Source organism: Mercenaria mercenaria, chromosome 8, assembly GCF_021730395.1.
Source record: "Mercenaria mercenaria strain notata chromosome 8, MADL_Memer_1, whole genome shotgun sequence".
In the NCBI taxonomy this organism is placed as follows: Eukaryota; Metazoa; Mollusca; class Bivalvia; order Venerida; family Veneridae; genus Mercenaria; species Mercenaria mercenaria.
Genome location: NC_069368.1, coordinates 26900046 through 26924457, shown reverse-complemented (window position 1 = coordinate 26924457; position 24412 = coordinate 26900046). Strand labels below are relative to the sequence as shown.

Genomic DNA, 24412 nt, shown 5'->3' with positions numbered 1-24412 from the left:
TCAATTAACAGTATAGTGTAACCTATGCAATATAAATGTTATAAAACAGGGCTAGTGTGCCTTAAGGCGATATTGGCATACTAGATCGGTATTAGCTCTCGGGCCAATACCTCTCCTAGTATGCCAATATCGCCTTAAGGCACACTAACCCTGTATAATAACCTCTAATTATCACATACCAGATCCGATTGGATGGATACGTCCGCATACAGCGCCAACTTTCCGGTTTTTCTTCATTCGATCTACAAGCAGCTTCACAGACTCTGGTTTGAAATCAACATCGCCGTCTAGTGTCAGAATAAATGTATTTTCAGCCTGGAAACGATAAATAAAATTATGAAAAAAGGAGAAACTAAGCCGATTATATTAAATATATAGATTTTAGGCATATTAATCCAATTTTGTCACCGGCAATTCCCAGATGGTTCTCAAATTGGTCCTTTTATTTGTTTGTTTGACCTTGTTGTTTTAATGGTATAATTTTCCTATGTATTTTTATGTGAATGTCATTCACTAACAACTGTAGAATTTCAGTTTAAGGGAGGCTACATTCTTCGAACTTCATCCATGGAAATTTAACAAATATCTTCGTATATGAAACAATAAAGCTTATAAATCATTAAGTATAAAGTACGTTCCTGGAAAATACGCATAATAATCCTATTTTAAATCGATGTGTTTACCTTAAAATTTAATGTATTATATTAAGTGAAATTTGGGATAACAGAATTCATCTTTTTAATAAACGAGTGTCGTAAGAAAATACATACCTTTTCGTACTTTTCGCTGTCCATTTTGTTGAAGAGTGATTTCACCGGCCGGGATAAGTTGTCTTTCTTGGATTTGCCCTTCTTACGATTGCGGGCCTTTGATATTCGACTCTCTGTTTCCTCCGTAAATGCCTTGTCATTGTCACGTGATCCGAAGAGCCGGTACCCCAAAAGGTAGTACATATACATACACTGCAAGAAATAATTATAGGTACTGCATGTACATAAACTTCAAAAGAAGAGCACTTTGCGTAATACATGTTCGCACTCCGAAACCGAGTGCAAGTCATGCATCAATCTGATCGAAGTAACATAATGACAGTTTGTCATAATTTTTATTGTGGAAGGAGCGGTAACTTAACACAGTGGTTAATGAATTACTAAGTGAATTGAAAGGCGTTTTCTCTATAAACCGATGATTTATGACGCAACTGTCTTGTAAAACAACCGGTCTATAAAAGGTTTGATTTTAACGACTTTTAAATGAAAATAAATTATTCCAAATGCATTTGCGCTATCCGGGGGCGATATATTTCGTGCATTTAGTGGGATGTCGGTGAATTCGTGTCCCATTCGTCGATTATTTGCTTAACTATTATGACAAGATAGTTTTCATGATACTGAATAATTACATATATAAATTAACATTAAGTTATTTCTGGAAAATATATTATTCTAATACTGCTAAATGATCGTGCAAAATTTGGTTTAAGTCTCTCAAGATATTTATCAGGTATAGGATATTTCGGGGACACTGGTATAGTTCAATAAAAATGTTTGGTAGAAACTGTGCCACATTAATTTAGTAAATATCTGCGACTTTATTAATACCTGTGGAATTGGGCATAAGCATATAATTTAGATTTGGTTATTTCAGCGTTATAATGAATTCGCGCTTTATTTTAATTTTACGCTATAAAAAATGCGTTTATCACTAACGCGACAAATTTAGCAGAAAATATCTCGCGAATATTGCTTAAGCTACATAAGCAACGAATGCTTAAAAAATGTCAATTTCTGGTGAAACGTATGATGTATGATGTAAATTACTTGAATAAATGAAATATACGACATTTAAGCTTTTAAGTTTTAAGTAACATTTACACATTTTTGAAATTATGTGATCAATTAAAGCAGACTTCATGCTAATGGGTGCTTTTTGCTGTTATTTTTTAATGAAGACAAAATTTCAAAGGCAATGCAGTGGGCTTATGCAAATTAGTTTAATATGTCACCATGTTAAATGTTAATCAACATGTTATTTGGTAAGTTAAAGAATGCGGTAAAAGGACGGATCAAGTTTTTCGGTATGTTTCATGCATGAAAATACGGACCTTTGTAAAAGAAATTTTTGCATACAATGAGGGAATAACAAAAGTAATTCTTAAGAAGAAAGAAATTTTCTAAGAACAATACTGGTTCTTATACAGACGGGTCACACATATATCGTTCGTACATGTTGCTAGTAATGCATTTGGATTAAATCTGTCAAACGTTTAACATGAACCTTCTGACCAACACACGACGTTTTATTATAAATAGATTTTTTTCCAATATATGTAATGTGAGACAAGGGGAGAAGAACGCATTTTGCAAAGAAAATGCTTTATGCCTTGTGGGGTCAGAATACTTCATTTACTAATTACCTGTGACCATCGTTTCCTGTGCCTAATCTTGTTCTTGTCTTTCACATGGACAACCATCTTGGTATGCCCCGGCATGGTCCAAACCAGTCGACCTCCATATGGGGTAACATACTTTGTAGGCGGGGATATAAGAATCGGGCCTTTAACTACCGATCTATATATGAATTCAGAAAAGTAAAATTTAAAAACAATGTCGTTGCTTTTACAATGATTCTTCAAAATCGTTTCAATCTGACTTCAGCAAAGTGCGAATCAAAACTTCTTATTATATAACATGTTTGTAAGTAAACTGATGAAGTTTGCTTAAATAATTTAAAAAAAAAAACATAGATATTCAATAATTAACACTCTATCAAGTGCACTGCGAAAACATTAGATTAATACAACAACAAACGAGACATGGTGCAAAAAAACTGAATGATCAAATCTTATGTTTGTTGATGTTTACTGACGATACGAAAGGAATCTATCTTATTTCTAAATATTTTAATGGAAATGTAATCAAATCGAGATTACAATTTGTAAATCTCTGAAGAAAAAAGTAATTAATTGATGATCTTCATCGATTACTGTTTCTTAGCACCTAGCATACCTTAAAGACACAGTAAAATTAAACACAATTAATATATTGTTTTTGTAAATGATTGCAAAAAGCTTTTTCTTTGAAACCAAGTTACTTTCCATTAAGCTAATTGTAATTTGCCTTAAATGCGTCTGCCTTAAGGTATCGGAATACCTTTAAGCCACCAAAAATTATATGCACGATTTAAGTTAATAGTACACCTGAAAGTCATAAAAAGTTTTATTTGTTTCTCTAACTAAAAACATTTAAGGTGTCAGCATACTTGTATGGCACAAAAAAAAATATTTCAAAATTTAAGGCTCTGGCATACCTTGCAGCATCTTCCATGCATTCCATCAGTTGCTTGACAAAACTGTTCGGTACAAACTTGTCAACATCGTCATTTAGTTCAAACGCATCGTCAAATATGATATGAACTGTAAAATATGTTCAAAATATGATGTTTTTTCTTGACAGATTATGTCAAACAACTATCAAAATGAAAACAGATGATCAATACCAGGAAATTCGAGAAAGTGCCAATATTCAAAACGGAATACAAAAACGCAAGAATAGCACAATAAATGAATAAATATTCGAATGTATTGCTACAATTTTAAGTAATATAAAGGGTGTAAAGAATGTCCGCTTCCGGTTAAGGAAACAGTTGTATAATTTTTACCGAGATGTAAATGACAAGAAGAAATGTCCATTCTATTCACTGAAAGACTACCTATAATCATGTTTGTCCTTTTATAACTGAATATATGATACTCATTGAAAGATTGCCTTTTTCATACAAAGCTGTTTTCATATATTTCACAGGAGAGGAATGAGGGGCAGGCAAGTCAGTTGTAGACTTAACAATTCAAATATGTTGCAGTACAATTAGAAGTCACTTGTTTCGTAGCTGAATTTGAACTGCATATGTCTTATTCTTTTCCTATTTATTTACTATGTTGGTTTAATTTTCTAACTGGAATTAACTTTTCTTAAATCCTTTTAAAACCCATTTGTGTATTATATGTCAAAAGTAGGGGCTTCCTTGCACTACAAGCTAAAGTCTTGTCAATAAAAAACATCAGTCAAAGATATCATGGCACTTACTTTCAAAGTCATAGTAGTCGGGGTCTTTGATTTTGAACTTTTCTTGAGCCAGACGGCTTGCACAATGATTGTAGTCCAGTCTGCAATATATCAAAATTACGTGTAGAAAAATGTCTACGCTGGAACTACGTTATATAAACATCTGAATGCAATCTGTATGATTTAATGTTTAATTTTCTATACATAAGGTGTATCTTCAGTTGATTTTCCTATTTACAAATAACTTTATTTATTTGAAAATTCAAGAATTTTACCTGAACATTGACTTCAACAGTTGCGTCATTTCCTGTCTAGTTTCGTGCCACATTGTCGCGCATGCGTAGATCTGCGGAACTACGTTCGGCTTAGTGTTGTAAATACCTTCCTCGTAGCTTTCTTCCCCAACATAACGGAACGTATCGAATCCAGTAAGTTTGATTTCTTTGTCATTTCGTCTACGTCGAAGTGTCAGGGTGAAATCCGGGAAAATGCCATCGAAATGTGGAGTAACAAACAGCCTATAATAATGAAACAATTTATAATACTGACTGTCAAAACAGAAAATATCTGACGGTGAAAAAAGTAATAATTTTATTCTCAATATTTCGGTTGTATTTTCTAAGAATTAAATTTGAAATCCGCGAATTCATGTCCCATGAAATACCATTTTTTTCAAAACATCGAAATTTAATATCCGCGAAACTGAATGATTTTACAGTTTTAAATTTAAACTAAAACAATTAATATATATCAAAACATTATATATGACTTACTTTTCTAGTTTTGCCATTCTTTCGCTTTGTGGGAACCAAATGTGCGACACAGTTATGCAGTACGAAATCCATAGAGCCAAAGCACATGCCAATGGTATAAGCAGGTCATTTATATCGTGTCCAGGGCAGAACCATCCTCCCATGTGCCAATGGGCTGGGATAAACTCAAAATAACATTGCAGGTATATCAACGCTAATGTAACCGGCGGTGCAAGCGTGACGGAGAGAGAAAATGCCACTCGTTGCATGTGCAATTTACAGGCAAGCCCAGACAAGTAGGTTATAACAATTCCAGATCCGATTTGCAAATACATCAAGCTATATGAATGGAAATGGTCCTCGACGCTGTTCATTGGGCTTGTTTCTGTGGTATTGTCGTACTCATTTACGCTCGAAGCTAACCGGAAGTCCGTGTTCTTTGTCAGCAGACGTGAAAGGAGAATCATAAAGCCAATTTTCCACGGAAGGACAAGAATGTTGACAGTGTCTCGTGAATCTTGTAAAATCTTCCTCCAGTGTTTAAATGGTATTCGAAACTTTCCACAGATTGTCCAGTCGCCTGAAACGTAGTTTTCCCAATAACCAAGGGAGAATAATAACAATCCGACGATCAGTTCCCACTCGATATGACCACCAATAGTTACAGGCGTGTGTTCATACGTTGTGGAGTTAACTCCCTCTAATATTGTATGGTTGCCTTCCATCATCAGACCGGTAGTCAAGAAAGGAAGTATGCCAATTTGTACAATAAAAGCCACTATATTCAATACTAAAGCAACAATTTCGCTCAGACTGGGGTTTGGGCGCCGTTCTCTGACAATGACCTTCAGTAAGCTCGGAATCTGACAAACTGCAAAGCTGACTATAAGGCCACGAAACATGTCAGTCGATGGCAGAACTCGATATATGATTAGACACGCCCCAAGTGCTTGAAGACATTCGAGAACCAGTAACTGAAAGTAAAAAGGACATACCTAAACAACGTATCTAAATACAGTGCGTGATTGCTCAAACACATTGTTACACTTTTGTTTGAACTTTATTGAACACATAGATTCATTAAAGATAGCCAAATTATGAGAAAACGAAAGCCTTACTACTACATTGCGTGTACATATATGGATGTGTACACAGGGGCCATAATCAAACTCTTTCAAAGGGGGCAGGTGTAAAAATAGTCTATATATAATATATTACAACAAAATATATATTAGCAATTATAACACCCGCCCCCACCCCTACATACAAACAAAACAAATACAGTTTGATACTGGCCCCTGTGGATGTGAAAAGAATTAATATGTAAAAAACAAAAAAAACAAATGAGCCACAAGTTAATATGAACACTCTAGCATATGGTAGGCTTACAAAATTACTCCCACGTAAAAAGAAATTGACTAGTCAACAGACTTGACACCGGGAATTGATTAAGCTGCTTTTGTCCTGATCATTCTGAATGTCTACTTTAGGCCGGGAACCAATCAACCCTGTCTCATGGTTAGCAGTGTTCTGCTCTTCTGTGAAAAAGGTGCGATTAGTAGTTACTAGAGTGGGCCCTAGCCAGTGTTCTGAACTTGCTCATATAAAAAACATACAAACAAAGAATGACAAGGTGGCATTGACCCTACCATTAGGAAGGTTTTTACTGATGGCCATTCTTTCCCTCCGAACAAGGTCTTCATTAGCGACATAAACCAGTTAAACGCCATCGGTCCGCAAATACAGAAAAGAAGTGTAGTGACATGTTCTCCTCGACTTTCTTCATCCTATAACCGGGGTAGAAAGGAAACTTTTTTATAAACTTGATTTAGCAAGACCAAAACGGTTATCGTTTGCTTTATTAAACCCAATTTTATAGGTACTTGTTTTTTTTCTAGTAATGGTTAAATTTTCAGAGACATTTCTCGTGATATTAACAAGCCTAAATTAAACGTTTTCTTGGGTGTTTTATAATATGTTTTTCTTTTTAACGGAAATAGAAAAATTTTACATGTTTAATTACAAGTCAGCAGCCTTATGCATTTACAACAAGCTGTAAAACCAGCAAAATATGAGTTTTGTTTGTCACTGTCATCGCAGATCTAGAACACTTAACACTATTTTCTTGAACAAAAACGACAACTATTTCGTTAAACGCATTAAAATGAATGTAAAATATTCCATAAACACTGACCTTGTTTACACCGGAAATAAGCAGCATGAGGGAGAGTTTGTTAACAACAGCGCCCCCTAGGATGGCAACAAACATGATAAAGTACATGACCAGTCGCACAAGCTTAAGTATTTCTTTGAAAATTGCATCATTTTCTTCAAATTCTCGTTCCGAAACTTGAAAAATATCGTACGGGCGCCTGAAAGGAAAAATAAAGATTAAATGTGCGACCATTTCGTGCTTTTTGTATGTTATATTAATAAAACTACAAGTCTTGGTCCAACTTCATGTAAGTTTCATAGAAAGCTGGTCTACTAAGTTTGAATGTATGAAGCATTCTTTAAATAGGCTGTAAATCTAAAATTGTTGCAATGTTTGATCATAGCTATTGTATTTTGTTTGATTCTGATCTTTAGATAAGCAGATTTATTAAAATGAATTTACCTAAAAGAAGGCTTCGTAAAGCCTGACGCTTGGTATCATACATATTATACATTTTTGAAATATGTATAACATATCGTTACTAGCTTGATTTTTTGACACCTAGGGTTAGTGTGAAGATTTAGAAAATTCTACCGGAGTGTGGAAATACAAATAGCCTCAAATAATGATGAAAGTATTTTCAGAGACACTACTAGTATATAATTCTGGTACAATTTATAAAATGTTCTCGAAATAGCAATAATTATAAACGCTGGTTATTTTTCAAAATTGTTTCAAAAGCGGAAACATAAATGTATTCAAGTTAAATGCTAAAAAAGTAAAAATAAATATCATTAACTTCCTCAACATATTCCTCTATCGTACTGTAAATATCTATTTTTTAAAACAAGGTCAAAAACTCAATTTATAAATAGTCATATATAAAGAACGCTGCACCCCATTGTTGTCTATATATTCCATAAGAAATAACCTGGAAGTAGTGGACTCGTCATGACAATCGTTATTTTCCGTTCGATTACGTATTCTCCCGAGTGCGATTCCGGCATTTTCCGGTTTTTTTGAGAAAGCATTCTTTTATATCACTGACGAAGAACTTGAAAATACCATACCAGAAAACGTAATTGCACGGAAATTGCCGATTGTCATGACGGCTCCGCTACTTGAAAACTACTGACTTTACTCTCTGTAAATGATCTCGTATTAAAAACCTATACCGTACCATTGCTCGTTGGTAACGTCTGATTCATAGGAGCCTGTGGTCGTGCTTTTGCTCTCCTCCGACGTGTTGGAGAGTTGACGCTTTGTAGGCAACCCGTCCTGACCCATCGGCGTATACCGAGGAAGTTTACTGTCTGAATCGTGTTTGACGGGGCTTCCAATGCCCTCAAGGATTCCATCTTCATTTGTTCGAAGTTGTGAAAGTTTTTCTTTCAACAATACATCTGTTCCGATGTATCCGTCTGAAACAAACAGTTATTGATTCTTAAGCACTGAACTTACAAACAAACTGCATTTTAGCAACGAAAAATTAACCTGATGTTAATATATGCAGAGTTGGAATTTAAGACAACACCCATTATTGTATCATCAAAATAAATACTGTTATCCTCCCTTTGGAACAACTCGTTCTGTATGTATTAGCATAATTGAATTAACAAATTGTGAATGACGTTAATAAAGTAGTGTATAAATAGTCTGACATTCAAGCAAGTATCTTATAATAGCAGTTTGCTGAAATAGTTCGAGAAGCAATTAATCCCGAGAACTTCCTATTTTAGTGCAAAGAACACTTATTCAGTGGTATGCCTGCCATCAGTCAAAACTCTCTTCCCTCGGAGTTTCGGATATTCATGTTGATAAATAAACAACGGGCAAACAGTTTTGGCGTATATAATGTTCAATAAGTGTGTTATTAGCCTACATGACATCATAAATAAGTTTTTCCAGACTCTTTTCAGGTTTTGACTATAGATCTATGTATAGCCCAGCAAACATGTGTTGCATAGCCCGGTCTATTGACCGTACATTTATATATTAAGTCGTTGCGCAATTATACGTACTGATATCACTTTCTTCAGACTTTCTTGGAGTACTTGTGATATGATCATCACTTATATATGACGTATCTTCTGACGTCATCGACAGTGAATCTCGTGAAGCTCTCCGGCGTTCTAACTCTTCCAATTCTTCCTGCTGTCGCTGTAACGCAAGTCTATGCTCGTCTTCAATACGTTTACGTTCCAGCTCAAGTTCCAGCTGACGTTGACGTTCAAGCTCTCTTTCACGTTTTATCCTTTCGATTTCTTCCACCTATACAAAACAAAGACATATGGATTCTAGATCTAGATATAAAGTCTGCCCTTGAACCAGTCTAAAAACTCTAGCATCTAACAGACTGTGTTGAGCATATTTTTGAAACTGACCAATGATAATGCAGCCTGTTGGGAATGGCCTCCAAATTTAATTTTGTGACATTGGATCAATGTTATATGTTATTGATATTATTGATCTAGCTCTAGATCTACTAACAAAAAAGAAAATAGTTCTAGTCTAATTATTGGTCAATTTCAAGACTGGACTCAGAACCAATCAATCTTATGCTTGACATTTGAGACTGGTCTTCGATCGTAGTTTTAAAACCTTGGACCCAATGCGCATGCCTGAATAAATTTTATATATTTAAGGCTGAATAGATTACTTAACATTTTGTATGTTTGAAATGCAGAAATGCTTTGATAATAATTTGTATTCTTATCATAAGCACTTCTGTTTGTCAAGTTTTACATGAAAACAAATTGTTTTTAAATGTTACACAAAGTGATCAATTTTCTAATTCATCTGAAAGATTTAAATCAGCGACAACGGTTCACTGACTTATTTTACCTTAGTTCGTAGACACTGTTCAAGGTCTTCCTTCTGCCATGATTTCATAAACACCTAAAATAATAAATAAATAAAAAATGAAAGGGGAAAAGCTTTAGCTATACATCTTTTGAGGGAAATGTCATATTTAATTAACAGTTCTGAATCAAACAATTGACACAATAATGCATGCGGTAAGTGTAGATCAAAGATAAAAAGCAAAAAAGCAAAAAGATAATACTTTATTTATACATTTTAAAAGAAACTGTCATATTTTAAATGAAACATATGTCATACTATTTGAAACATTAATGCTTGCAGTATTGTGTTTAAAAATTGTATATCTCATAATTAAAATGGAAAATATATGCCATACTTTTCAAAACATTAATGCGTGTAGCATTTTGTTGACCAGTTATGCAACTTATAATTAAATGAAAAGTATACGCCATACTTTTTGAAACATTAGTGATTGCCATATTACTTTTTGAAACATTAATGTGTGAAGCATTTTGTTGACCCCTTACACAGCTTATAATTACACGATAAATATATGCCATACTTTTTTAAACAATACTGTGTGTAGTATCGTGTTGATTTGTAATTTAGCTTATGACTAAATGATAAACATATGCCACACCTTTTTTTGAAACATTAATGTGTGTAGTAAAGAACTGACTAGAAAAAATATAAGTTATATATTCTAAGGAACATGTTATATCTACATGGCTATGTTAAACATAATTATGCATACTACTGCATGTACATGTAGCAGAATGCTGACAACAAAGTACCCATTGTTCTTGCTGATCCAATAAGCAGTAATCAGTATATTGGGCCAATATAGGTAAATCAATATATCTATTTATAATATTAGCCCGACATTCAGTCGATATCAAGATCGAAAAATAACCGCTATATCGGAAAAGATTGTGGGTCGAATGACCACGTCAACTCTGAAAAACCGATATTGGGCCTACATTGAAAACCACGAAGATATCGATATCGGCCTAATATGGCATGCTTGCTGGGGATAAATTACACAGAAGCATATTGTACAAATCTGCTACTTTAGCGTTTTATTTCAACATATACATTGTGATAAATACAACGACTGTTAACAGGCAGCATTCATTAAACGTTGTTCGAAAACTATGTTGCAAGCGTTTATGTCAACGGCGAATAATTAAGGAATGTCTTTGATCATTAACATATTGATCAATTCCCATAAAATCTATCACTATCGATCAGTTCTGCTCCGTGAACACTTGATGTGTACTTGTTTTATTGGTGCATTGTACTACATTCCCTTTTTTTGATGAACATGTCATATTGTCACCTGGTTTTTACATTTCTTACAGAGTAACCCTCCCGCTTAGCTCAACAGGTAGGGCGCAAACCTACGGATAATTGCGTCTTGGGTTCGAACCCCTGGGGAGGGAGGCGTATGTTCTCCGTGACAGTTTTATAAAACCCATTGTGTCTGATTTCACTCGTCCACTGCCTTTGATTCATGCGGGAAAGTTTTCCGCTGCTTGCGGAGAACAGTAAACTGACACAAAACAGTGGCTTTTTAATACTGACATCATCTGTGTAATAAACTTAAAAAATATCATGTTTTATTGTATAAAACAGAGCCTGTATTATAAAAAATATGCAGAAAGATCTGAAATAATGCACATATTATCCCATTGACACGAATGAAACATAGGTTGCATTTAATACACACAGGCCATGAAAATGAACCGTGCCATAAACATGATCACTGAAAGATGTTGTCTTTACTGTATATATTCTTGCATACCAGACACCGCGATTTCCCCGTGTTTTGCCGGTGCGTGCTGGAAAAACTCGTCTTACACCCCGGGGTGCAAGATGACTCACGTGAGGTTATTTATTAATGAATGCGTAAATTCATACCCTACTATAATGAAATAGTGCTGAAAAGATAAGCATTGATTTACTTGATATCTTCTATTAACTGAAGAATACTGAATGCAAGGAAAAAGAATCTATCACTAGCTGAAGGTGAAGATAGAAATGCCTGGCTGTCAGATAACTGTCTTGTGGTAACTCGACAGAGCCTCGTTACCGCCTAAACAGTTACCCTCCAGCCAGAAATTTCCATCTGCCCCTACAACCAATGAAAGATTCTCGTAGTATTTACTTACTTTATTCTTAGATTGCTATGTAAATAAATTTGAATCATTATATGATTCTCATCAAGTGATTAGTATACTTTTAGCAACATGCTAACATAACGTTTTTACAATAATTTTCAGCAGTACAAAACTATAAATGGGTGTAGTGTCCTTCAGTATAATATGCATTTCATGTCAAATTGGTGATCGCAGATGGCATATTTTTTTTCTATATTTTTAAACATTAACTGCTTTTCTGCAGACCTTTTTTTACTATATGTGATTGTGTTTTTTTGTCATTACATGTTTTGATACGCTTAACTGTGTTTTTTTCGATGTTTACCTTAGTTCTGCCAATCTGATATCCTTGAATTCCTGTATTTTCTAGTATATGGATGGTTTTCTCATAATCTCCAGCGTAAAACGAGTCTTCAAGAAGCAGGCCGTATCTGAAGTTACACATTATTATATTACATTATATTATTACATGTGTGTTATTATATTTTATGTCCTTATCTGTTGAAAAGTGTTTGCCACCTTTTCAACGTCACAAACATAATATACGCTCAAGCGATTTGAAAGTCACAACCCAGAAATTAGGCAAAGGCTTGTCTGAGTTATTTAACGATGTTGTACTCTTCTTCAAACAAATTTTGAAATCTGGTGTTGGTCTGAGCAAGATGTTTGCAAAAATTAAATAACGCTTAAAAAAAAGACTGTTTTCGAATAATTGACAGTCAACCGTATGTTGGTTTTATCTTGATTTGGCTGAGCAGATGGACATTTTTTGTGAAAACAGAACTTATATATGTATTAACTGATTTACCGTTTTGGTTATAATGGGAAACATTAGTCAGTTACTTCCCCTGATTATGTCCAAGAAGTAGATTGGTCCTACCTCTGTTTTTATCGTTGACTTCTTTGTAATTTGCAAAAGCAATATCTATACTAAATTTCATTAGGTCGGAAAATGATAAAGGACAGGTTTTCTTTTAGTGGCCCTCTGCTATATTTAGGTTTGGTTTATCATTTTTATTTAGAAACCTACGCATAAAAAGCATATTTATGTTGACGAACCACAACATCTTGGACAAAGTTTATAACTAAAAGGTCAGAGGAATCCAGCTGAAAGGGACCAATGTAGTATTTGGTTATTCTTGCACTGTATCCTGCAACTTTTCAAGGGAAGTAACAAGCTAATGTTCCTCACTGATTCAATGATTGTTGAATTTTTTCATCCACCTGTCTCTTTTTTACAAATGTATCATCCACAATAAAGTTTACAAAGGTCTGTATTAAAAATACCTCAAAAATTAGGGTTTTTACACAAAAATATTTCACTTATTAAAGTTCATAGAGGAAGCAATTATGGGTCATTCCAAGTAGAAAAAAAAACAATTTTCATGTAAAAAAAATGTTTTGTCATCATAAAAAAGGAGTTCGTGCTTTTGATAGTTCTTAAAGATTTAATAACATGTGTAATGTGATTATATACATATCAAACTATTAAAGAAATGTCTGATTCTATAGAGTACCTAGAGTACACCTAAAGTGTTAATGATTTTTTGTTTTAATGTTGTTGTTGTTTGTCGTTTTTTTTTCGGATATTACATGTAACAGCCTAGACAACGGTAACTGTACTTACGTTTGTTCACTATTTATAACCTCTGCTGTTTGAAATACGTCTATACTATTAAACGGACTTTAAAAACGCAAATGAAATTATAATACAAGCTCTCAATTTAAATATTATGGTGTAATTATCCCTCCAAGTTGTGCCTACATGTTTCTTGTTCTAAAAGCCAAGTCATTCGTAAGTATTTTCATTAATCATAACCCTGTTCATTTACATGTAAATTACATTTTCCGTCATTTTTATGAATTATGATATTTTTAAGGTACGTGTTTAATAATCTTTAAAACTTTTTGTTCACTACTTCACATTTACTCACGTAAAAAAGCGTTTTTTTTTCTATCCGTCTTAGTTTTCACTCCGTTTATTTCCACATTTCGAAAATCACTGTAATGGATACTTAGTGAATAGTATCATAACCTATAATTGTTTTATGACTCTGACTGGCCAATGTGTCAATAAAAAACCAGGGCAGGAGAACCAGAAACGTGTTATATATGACAATATTATGAACAATCATTTCTCCTTATGCCTACCTATCAATTATATGTGACGTAAGATGACATCGCTTATTACAAAAACCCGCAGATGACTGTACACCTGACACACTGGATACTAAAAATGATATTAACACACGGGTGCAATACAAAACTAATGCAATGTATAATAACTGTCTTATATCCCTATTTTAACTTATTGATTTTAAAGTTCTGTTTGGTGTAAAACAATTTGTCTTCTGTCTTGCCCTTTAAAATATCTGATATGCGGTTATATATCAGTCATTGGTAATTTTTCAAATACCTTCATCAATCAATATGCATTGGTTATTTTCTTTGTGTATAAAAGTTCTATATTGATTTTTTGTTTCTTTTCTTTGTTTATTCTTTATAATATCACAATCATTCATTAATGTTGATGTCCAAAAGTAATGTCTTATCATTGTCACGTTTTAATGGTTGTTTGTTGGTATACACACTGTCAAAAGGATCGATTAAGCGGATATTAACATAAATTTAAATCTTGGTCAGTACAAGGTCATAAATTAGGTAACAGCCTGATTTAACATAAACTAGGATATCCATATGTATCGTCATAACTAAGCTAACATATATTTAATAATAATTACAATGCATATTATTAAAATCAGTACCAAAACTCACCAAGTACATTTCGTTTAAAATAGCTCCATAATTTGATTGCTGTCTATAAATATATGCAAGCATGCTAAAAATAACTTCCAAACTGACATATGTAAATTTCACACGGCAGTAAGAAATATACATCTGATGTAGCCAAAGTTATTTTTCCGCCTCCGCCTTGAAGACCCATATGACACAGCCGACAATAAACCACAAGTAAAGTGTTAACGATTGAATAATTTAGGCTTCTGATGTCAGTGAATATAGCACATTGTTGTGTGTAGAAAATGATGACTTTGAACAATCCTACCACCGTATATGTGCGTTCAGAAAGCTAAACTCACTTTTCATATCAAACATATTTCACCACAGTAATAATTAACTGTTGTTTACAAAGGTATATCTCTCTTTGGTACTGATGTAAATACGGAAGAGATTTTTTGCTGACCATTTTAACTAATGTGTGTATGCATGTATGTACTAAAAACAATACAATATTCTGACGTCACAAATTTTCTTGCATTTCCTGACAGTTAATCATCCCAAAGGAAAGAGTAAAATTCCTATTCATTTTATATTCAAAGGCGAAATTCCTCGAATTTACGTTGCTCTGGTCAAAACCGCATAATTTCATGCCCACTAAAATAAATGCTTCTTTCTTAATTTTAGAAAGGTGGCGTAAAAGTATTGTTCTGAAAATAAACCCGAGTGTCATTTTATAACATAAACACTGCGTTTGATTGGTTAACATACATTTTTGATAAATCATGAAAACAGATGATCCAGAAAAGTCGTAAAAATGACATTTCATCATATTACTTTGGGGTATTTCGGGATACAAGGAAATAAAACATGCTAATATTCTAAATTCCTGATAAAGGAAAATATGTTTTAGTCCTGATATACCTAAATCGGAATTTAAGAAAATGTCCTTACATCCAGACAAAACAATGCATAAAGAATTTGTCTGACTGTATCTTTCATTTCTATATGTACGTATCCACCAGGTGTGTGTAAAAATTAAATTTCTTCGGCCAGTGCATGTTTAACAAAATTTCGTAGATTTAAAACAGATTTATCAGCACTTATTTTTTAAATGTTTTACTGGAAAAAAAACTTAAGGACGAACTATTATGTTATTATACGTTCCTTATTTAACTGAACTTTGAAGGAAAACATTAAAATGGAGTTCACAAAACACAACTGTGCTAAGTATAAACTATATCCTAAGAAGATATTGTAATTCTAACCTAAGGATACTAATGAATTTTCTAATATTCATCCAAACTGCTATGTTCCTATATAATATATATAAATAACAAAATAACTGAATAGACATTTACCTGTTTACGAAATCTTCGAATAATATCCTCACTGGGTACCCATCTCGTCGGAGTTGGGCTAATTCCATTAATCCATTACACGACAACTGCCGACGAATAAGTTCCGAATCAAACTTACTCGCCGACAGATGATGATTTGGTTTCACACATCTTAAAAAAAAAACGAAAATTAAAATTCCAAAATATATTTAAATCATATTCGTCTACTTGATCAATAAAAGCATAATTATACCTTATTAACACCAAACAATATTAGATACAAAGACTATTAGCGCGATTAAAGACAAGATTCACGTCATAAATGACAGTGGAAAACATTTGAATTAAAGAAAAATCTCTAATCTAACCAATATGTTCCGCTGCGATGAAGTCAGCGCGGATTTTTGATGAATCATGCAATTAACAAAAAATATGGTATCCAATCCATAACTTTAAAACACACTGACAAGTGAAAATCGCATCCAAATTTAATTTTCGTCGTCAGTTTCGTAGAATTCATTTAAATAGTTACATATCTATCACTTAATACAAAAGAAATGTGACCATTTTATTTAGTTTTTGGTATTAATTCCTGAGTTATAAAAAAGTTATGTCAATAGGGTGATTTACGACAGCTAAAATAAAATTACAGTCGTTATTTTAATAGTGATTCTGTGCAGAGTGATTTTGTAAAAGCCGGTAAAAATGTAACCAAAAGAATGCATAAAACAGTACCTTGAAGTATTGCAATTAATGTCTTAAAAGTTTGACAGTTTGTCAATTTGAAATGCATTTTTAAACAATTGTAAGTCATAAGGCCAAAAATAGCAACTTGATTGATTAACCGCAAATTATGAAAAGAATATGGTAAATATACATGTACCTGATGTTAGTAGAATTTTAAACAGTCTTTTCAACATATTTTCTTAATTATATAAAACTATTTACGAGCAGGGTTTAATGAACAAATAATTTGGAAGAAAATAGACTGTTGGACATATGTTATCTAGAATAAGAAACACTTACCTCACAAACAAGGGCTGAGCCAAATTCAGCTTTTCCACGAGGTCAGTCAGTGACCGCTGAAAATGAAAAGATCAAAAGTGATTCTAACTTGTCTTAAGATTCACTATCACGTTTACTTAACCTTAACCCTGCTAAATTTCTATAATGAACTTGTCCATCTTTCAATTTGGACAGTACCATCAGCTGTTAAAAGGGGTGCTTACCAAAAAGACACTGATTGAATAGCGAACTGTGCAGATCTTGATCAGACTGCACGGATGTGCAGGCTGATCATAATCTACACTGGTCGCAAAGGCAGAATCAATCGTGTCCAGCATGATAAGCGTTAGAGAAAATCAGCCTTTCTTAAAGGTTCGTGTTGTGACAACAATCTGTTGCTTTAGTACTATTGTAATTTATAACTCAAGTCTGGAAACCACTCGAAAGCCAGGCCATTTAAGAGTAGGCGTTGTTGATTATCCTTCACAATAGTTATATTAATAATATATTTAGATATTACTAAACTGTTGCTTACAGGTGATGTATCACAGTAAGTGTAAGTGGCAATATAATAAGGTTATTTCCGCGCGATTGCGTTATTCTTAATTTTAAGACGTTTCAGCGTTCTTCGAACACACAGCTTATATACAAGTACATGGTTTTTCTTTCATTTCGGGGAGTGCCCAAATCGCATACAGAAAACAGGTAATCGAACTCTGCTTGTTGTAACAATAAGCAGGAATTTAATTGTATAAAAAAGCTAAATTTATATTAAAAAAAAGCACTTACTTTACTCGCATATTTTCGTGGGTCAAAATAAAAGAATATGGGATTGCTAGTAAGTTTTGACTTTTCTTAACTTGCAAAGTCTACAAGGTGATGTTGTCGATGATGTTTCAAGTTTGACTAATTATTTGGCTTTAATCCTTAAAAATATTTTGTAAACAACATGTTTTGATTTATCGGCATGGTTTTAATATACATTTCTTATATACAAGGGAATGGTAATTTCTTAACATTCGCACACAGTGAAACTCGCAAGTCACATTACAAATGTTACGCATTATTTTGCAAGGAACTTGAACAGTTAATTTATTAGACAACAAATTGCTAGTGAAGAAAACAGGAAAACATGGTTTCAAATGTAAATACCTATCCAATGTGTAGAACATAACGTTTGTGAACTAATGAAGTTCGTTTTTATTTTGACAAGCGGAATTTCTCTTCTTGTGTCTGAATCATAAGCTGAGCAGGAGAAATAGAGAAATATCTCCGTATTATATTTACGTTTTCAGTAGGCATATTAGTATTTCTTTTTTCAAAACTGATATCTATATTTTAGAATTAAAAATCATTACTTTGATTTTGAAAAGAAGGGCCAAATCATTTATTTTAGTTTTGATAATGTCTTAAGATAATAGAATTGCAAGCGCGGTGTCACATGCCACTCTGTTTTGCGCTTACAATTATTCGTATTTGAGCCGCGCCATGAGAAAACCAACATAGTGGCTTTGCGACCAGCATGGATCCAGACCAGCCTGCGCATCCGCGCAGTCTGGTCAGGATCCATGCTGTTCGCTTTCAAAGCCTATTGCATTTAGAGAAACCGTTAGCGAACAGCATGGACCCTGACCAGACTGCGCGGATGCGCAGGCTGGTCTGGATCCATGCTGGTCGCAAAGCCACCATGTTGGTTTTCTCATGGCGCGGCTCATTTGCTATTTAGGCCGGCCATATTTGCTGAATTTGTCAGGTTGGATTCTTCCGCAATGTCAGATAACAGTTTTGGTTTGTTAAAAGCTGCGACAAATAGAATGTATATACCTATCCTAAGTGTAGAAAAATTTGTTTGTAAATACAGAGATACATTGGTTGTATAGTATCTATATATTCCACACTCATATCAAAGGTAATATGCCTGCAAAGGAAACTTAAACATAAGAACATACTTGTGTACCGGTGTATACTTCATTTACACTGACCTTGAAATGGGCAGTTACTGTCGGGGATGACCTTGCGCTTGATATGCTATCTAATGTGTCACCGGATAGGTTCCTGGGCCTGGAAATTAAAACATGTGTAAAGTTAAGTACAACATACATAGTAAAGTTCATGCGCACTTTGAACCGCCCGCTTAGCTTAGTAGGGAGAGCGCCGATCTACGGATCGCGGGGTCGTGAGTTCGATCACCGGGCGGGGCGTATATATACTTCGTGACGATTTGATAAAAGACATTGTGTTTAAAACATTCGTCCTCCACCTCTGATTAATGTGGGGAAGTTGGCAGTTACTTGCGGTGAACAGGTTTGTACTGGTACAGTATCCAGGAACACTGGGTAGGTTAACAGCCTCCCGTTACATAACTGAAATACTGTTGAAAAACGGCGTCAAACGTAAAGCAAAAAAGTAACAACACAAAAAACAACAAATTGAATTTAGAAATTTTCCTAAACAAGATTTAGAAGTACGCAATATAATTAAATTGTATCAATATTTCCTTAACAATACTTATGATCAGGTATGTTATTGCCAGGTATGTTTCAAACCTGTTTTCCATTCCATATTTCAAAACCTGATATTAAAACTTCACTAAAAATATAAATTAAGGTACATCGTTGATATACATTAAATATTGTTTAAATACATTCCACATCCATATTTATATATCATAAAACAGATCAGAACAAAACATGCGACTGACATATTGAATTAATAAAGAATGCATGTCAACATTCAAATATTTACAAACAATTAGTTCCATTATGCCTATTTATGGTAACAGGTATAGCATAATTATACATTTTTTATTAAATTTCGTGAGCTCAGTGCAAAACTATTGTAACTAATTATTGACATAGTTTAGCAAGCTAGACGTCTCAAAACGTCTTTAGCCTCCAATAACTGACGCCTCAGTTTGATAAAAGGGCAATAACTCAGTAAAAACTAACTTATCTGAAGCATGATAAAGTCAGTGACAACTTTCCTAAAAAATTAATAAAAGACGCAATAACGACAGACGTACGGACAGTAAAAACAATATATCTGCCCAGTCGTAATAATCCATAATAATAGGAAACAAGATATAATAGTTTTGCACCAAGTTCATACAAAAGACAACAACAAACAAAGAAACCCTTCCACTGGTGATACATTACATTGCTAACCTATTCGTCTTTATGCGCAAAGACGCCTTTCTCGATACAGATTCTTTCAGTTGTTTCTTTAGGTCTAAAGATGATGGCCATTCTGTCGGAAGTTTTGGTCTGCTGGTGCATTGCCGGGCAAAACTGTAACAAGATCAAGTTTTCTTACTATATTAAAGATCAACAAGGTATAATGGGATATTAGTATAAAAATGTGATTTGATAAGTTCGAAATCTTTTAGGGCTAGGCGAGAATTTTATCAAATATTGTTCATTTATGAAATAATCAAGACTTTTGCATTGTTTACCGTCTAATTTACAACAGTTCATGGCGTTAGACCAAGTTGTTAAATATGTAGGCATCTGAACGGCGAACCGAGGTAATCAGACTATGATATGCTCATTTTAGAAATACGATTAAAAATGCTGGATTTCATCAGTGCATGTAGTAATTTATCATACGTCATGTGACTAATTTACGTCACAATTGCCGTCAGAAGTTTCTCTCACCGGTCCGCGCGTCAACCGTAATTTACCACAGAATATACAATGCTTGGCTTCCTTTTTTGTTTCACGAACATATAAACCGAACAAACTTGAATTCAACGTAAAGTTGGCGTTAATATAATGTGAAACTGTGTGGGCTGAATCAACGTTTCCGTGCGTATGTGTATCACCATTCTTTCAAGAAAGCAAAAAAATATATCAAATATTTTTTAAATGATATCCGCTCTTAATCTTTAACATGCTTTTTCTCTGCGATAAATATTCTAATTTGTTTATAATCTGACTTAAATCATATCGAAGTAACATTAAGTAAAACACGGTGCAACTTGTATGGAATGCACAATAAGCGCTCAGTGCAGCAGCAAAAGTAAATATTTAAAAATGCAGCTGCCGATCTTATTATTTGTTAGAATACATATGACAATGTAATACAAAAATTTGAATTTATTGTAATTTACACAAATGAACAAAGCGCAACGCACATGAATTAAGACCTGAAAGTACATACTGTATGCCTAAGAAGATCGGGTTTACAACGGTATGTATGAAATATGTGTCTAGCACTAAATGCGTGACATAGATTATCTTGGCCAAAAATAGTTTTATGAAAAAAAAAAGTTTGGTAATTAACGTCGCGTTTTTAAGATGTTTACAGCGGTTATTGAAATATTCGAAATAATGTATTCAAACAACTAGTAAATTTAGATAAACGTGTCACGAAAATATGTTACAGTGTCAGATTTTAATATGATTTTACAATGTTTCGTTGTTTTAAGTCAACCATGGGCGTACCTGTCGAAAAACTCAGAATTGCTTAACCTAAGAAGGCATTGTCCTATAAGTCACAGATATAAGAACGTTAATGTACAGCTTTCTTGAAACAAGAAATCGAGTTGATCCTTTGACATTTTAGCTGCACAGAGTGGTTTGATTGGGTCCTATGAACCTACCTTAACAATATGCATAGTTATTTAGATGCACGAGTAAGAGTGATATTTTTTCCCAAAACAAAATGCCAAAAAATCACCTGCTTCCATAGACTATGCATTTAACCATTAGCCTGCTGGCGGCAAGTGATTCTGCCTTTGCGACCAGTGCAGACCAAGATCAGCCTGCACATCCGTGCAGTCTGATCATGGTCTGCACTATTCGCTATTCAGTCAGTAAATTTTTAGTAAACACCCTTTCAAATGATAAATGGTACTGCCCAAATTGGACCAGTCCATAATAGAAATTTTGCATGGTAAGGGTTAATAAAATATGGAAGAAAACCTTTAGGAAGCACAGAACACACCCAAGCAAAAAAAAAAGGATCGGAAAAAATAACAACACTGTTGCCAGTCTTATAACAAAAAGGAAGGATTTTGCCTATGTTCTGAAAATTCACCAGTTTTTGAATATTTGCAACATTCATGGGAGGTTCGTATGTAAACTAAATTGTTTTGCAATGTACATTTATACGCACATACACAGAACGTCGCCTTTGTTATTCAAATCTCGACAAAACTATTTAAATAAAGACTACATTTAGGTTTATATCACAGATCTTAATTCATTAGATTAGCACATTTTCTGTAGCGATATGGAAATGTCAAGAAAAAGTAACCAGTTTTATACTTCGCCCCGCCGTCTTTACTAAAGTAAGGTTCAAGGGTCACGTTATTATAGTCACGAGCTGTCTAATACATCACGTACGTTTTCGTACCAAGCCGTTAATGTACCGTTACGTTAATAATAGGCAGCCTCTTTACATATACAGCTCTTTCAATTTTCAACAATTTATTCTTTGTTACAATGTAGCACAAAGAATGTTAACAGAACACGTTTTAAACTTTCTTACCTATAAAAACTAGAAATGAAAAATTGAGATTTTTTTTGTGAAACATGTTGTAAGCATCAGGTCAACCTAAATTGAAGAAAAAAGACTTTTTAATCAGGTAACAATTCATTACTGTATCCAAGCGCAAAATATGGAAAGAGCAAAAACTGCACAAGCATGTTTTGTCAATTTCCGTTAACGTCCAAATTTACACTCGAATTCATGAGGCATAAGTATATTTATATACAGTTTGACGGTTCAACGCGTTCTTATTCTTGTTCCAAATTATTTAAGTCGAACTCCATTTCCGGAGTAACATTAACGATGTACTGTGCTCATATTTTATTTAAATAAAAAAAATTATGTTCTTTTATTATCTTTAAATCTTGATTCAAATGAAGAAAATCCTTATAAAATATGTATTTGACTGGGCTTAGTGTTCTATCTAGTGTAATATAAACGGTCATTTGTTTAAAAAAACAACTTCCACGGATTTCTTGGCATTATATATTAATACTGTGTTTACTTATACATGTATCAGTCTGTGATCTTTAAATCTAACATAAAATGCAGTGAATACATATAAATATGTTTATTGTATGTTTGCATGTTAATAACGACCAGTAAGTGTTCGTACTTTCAAATGTGAAATTAGAACACCTGCATATCTTTAAATATTTATAGATAGATAACTTTATTACTTTCATATAGGCTACAAAACCCAAGAATGACATATAATTTACATAATACAAGATATAGCAAAACAGTGGTGAACATCACACTCTGCGAAATTTTTAAATTGGAGTTTAAAATTCTGTTCCGGAGAAGGTCAGAAGTAGCTATGCTATGAGCAAAATTCTGTCCTCTAACCTTTTTACTACTGCAAATAATGCAAAAAAATACCATTTACTGTAAATTGTTAAACAATTTGGGACTGTGGCAGTAACTACCCCAAAAGTGTTTGTTTTACCTGACCTTCACCTTATATATATATATGACACATTGACAAAATTATGCAAAACACAAGAAGTGAACGTATAATAACGAGCTGTCTAACTAATTCTTTTACTGTCTCATTCTCTGGTCAGGGGTAGCGACCTTAACCACTTGTCCGCCATGCACGGATTGTAAATACTAGTAATATTATATCATTCAATCACAATAAGAGATTACAGCTGATTAAAATAAACTTGATGCTACTGGGCTTGTAAGTTACGTACTCCGCTATAGATCCTGTTGCCGACATGGAAGCTGAGAACAGATCCCGTATAAACTCGTTGTTGCTGTTCAACAAGCAGGAGACCAGATCCTGGTTCAGATTGTCGCGATTGCGCTCCAGAAATCCGTTAGCGTCGTATGAAACCTGTAAAATGTATAGATGAAACAAAGTTCTAAATGTTCTCAAACATGATGGAAATTATCAAATCTACTTGTATTCCGAATAATTCCTAACACTAATATCAAAGCCCTGAAAGAACTGATAGCCAGTGTTTACTGAGTGATACCTGGCTGAAGAATCAACATTTCATTGTATATAGACCGGTTATGATTTGTACAATGTTGGTAGAGGTCCACTAGACAATACTACATGCCAAATATCTAAGCTCTAAGAAGATTTTTAAAGGTTTTCCCTATACAATTTTGTGTAAAACTAAGTTTGCCCTAGGGTGGGGTCAATTTCAACCCTAACCCTAACCCTAAACCCTAACCCTAACCCTAACCCTAGAGCGGAGTGATGGTCATTCTGAATATTTCGAATGCGAATATAATGTTCATAATTATTTTAGAATCAGTTGCTGCTTGTTTTATTGTTTAAAACAGTAGCCCCGAGTTGCTCACACATTAAAACAATACCAAGATTATAGTCCTGTTCAATAAGGGTTGTTATCTCCCCTGATTTATTACTCCC

The 24412-nt window shown here is 33.8% G+C and overlaps 1 protein-coding gene across 2 annotated transcripts in view; it reads right to left on the bottom strand.

Annotated features, from left to right (window-relative positions):
• The window catches only part of LOC123566717 (uncharacterized), a 77822-nt gene that overhangs the window by 5399 nt on the left and 48011 nt on the right, over positions 1–24412 (bottom strand). Inside the window, exons 12-29 of one of the 2 annotated variants that reach the window (XM_053549618.1) lie at positions 23724–23866; positions 20190–20321; positions 19017–19095; positions 17056–17111; positions 16051–16200; positions 12279–12384; positions 9816–9869; positions 8993–9242; positions 8152–8392; positions 7011–7188; positions 6466–6603; positions 4838–5790; positions 4340–4582; positions 4086–4165; positions 3310–3415; positions 2417–2570; positions 771–962; positions 180–315 (exon numbers count right to left, since the gene is read on the bottom strand). In XM_053549618.1, coding sequence (XP_053405593.1) covers positions 180–315; positions 771–962; positions 2417–2570; positions 3310–3415; positions 4086–4165; positions 4340–4582; positions 4838–5790; positions 6466–6603; positions 7011–7188; positions 8152–8392; positions 8993–9242; positions 9816–9869; positions 12279–12384; positions 16051–16200; positions 17056–17111; positions 19017–19095; positions 20190–20321; positions 23724–23866 — 3391 coding nt within the window. The remainder of the gene's footprint in view (positions 1–179; positions 316–770; positions 963–2416; positions 2571–3309; positions 3416–4085; positions 4166–4339; positions 4583–4837; positions 5791–6465; positions 6604–7010; positions 7189–8151; positions 8393–8992; positions 9243–9815; positions 9870–12278; positions 12385–16050; positions 16201–17055; positions 17112–19016; positions 19096–20189; positions 20322–23723; positions 23867–24412) is intronic. The other variant, XM_045361035.2, reaches the window with a different exon arrangement.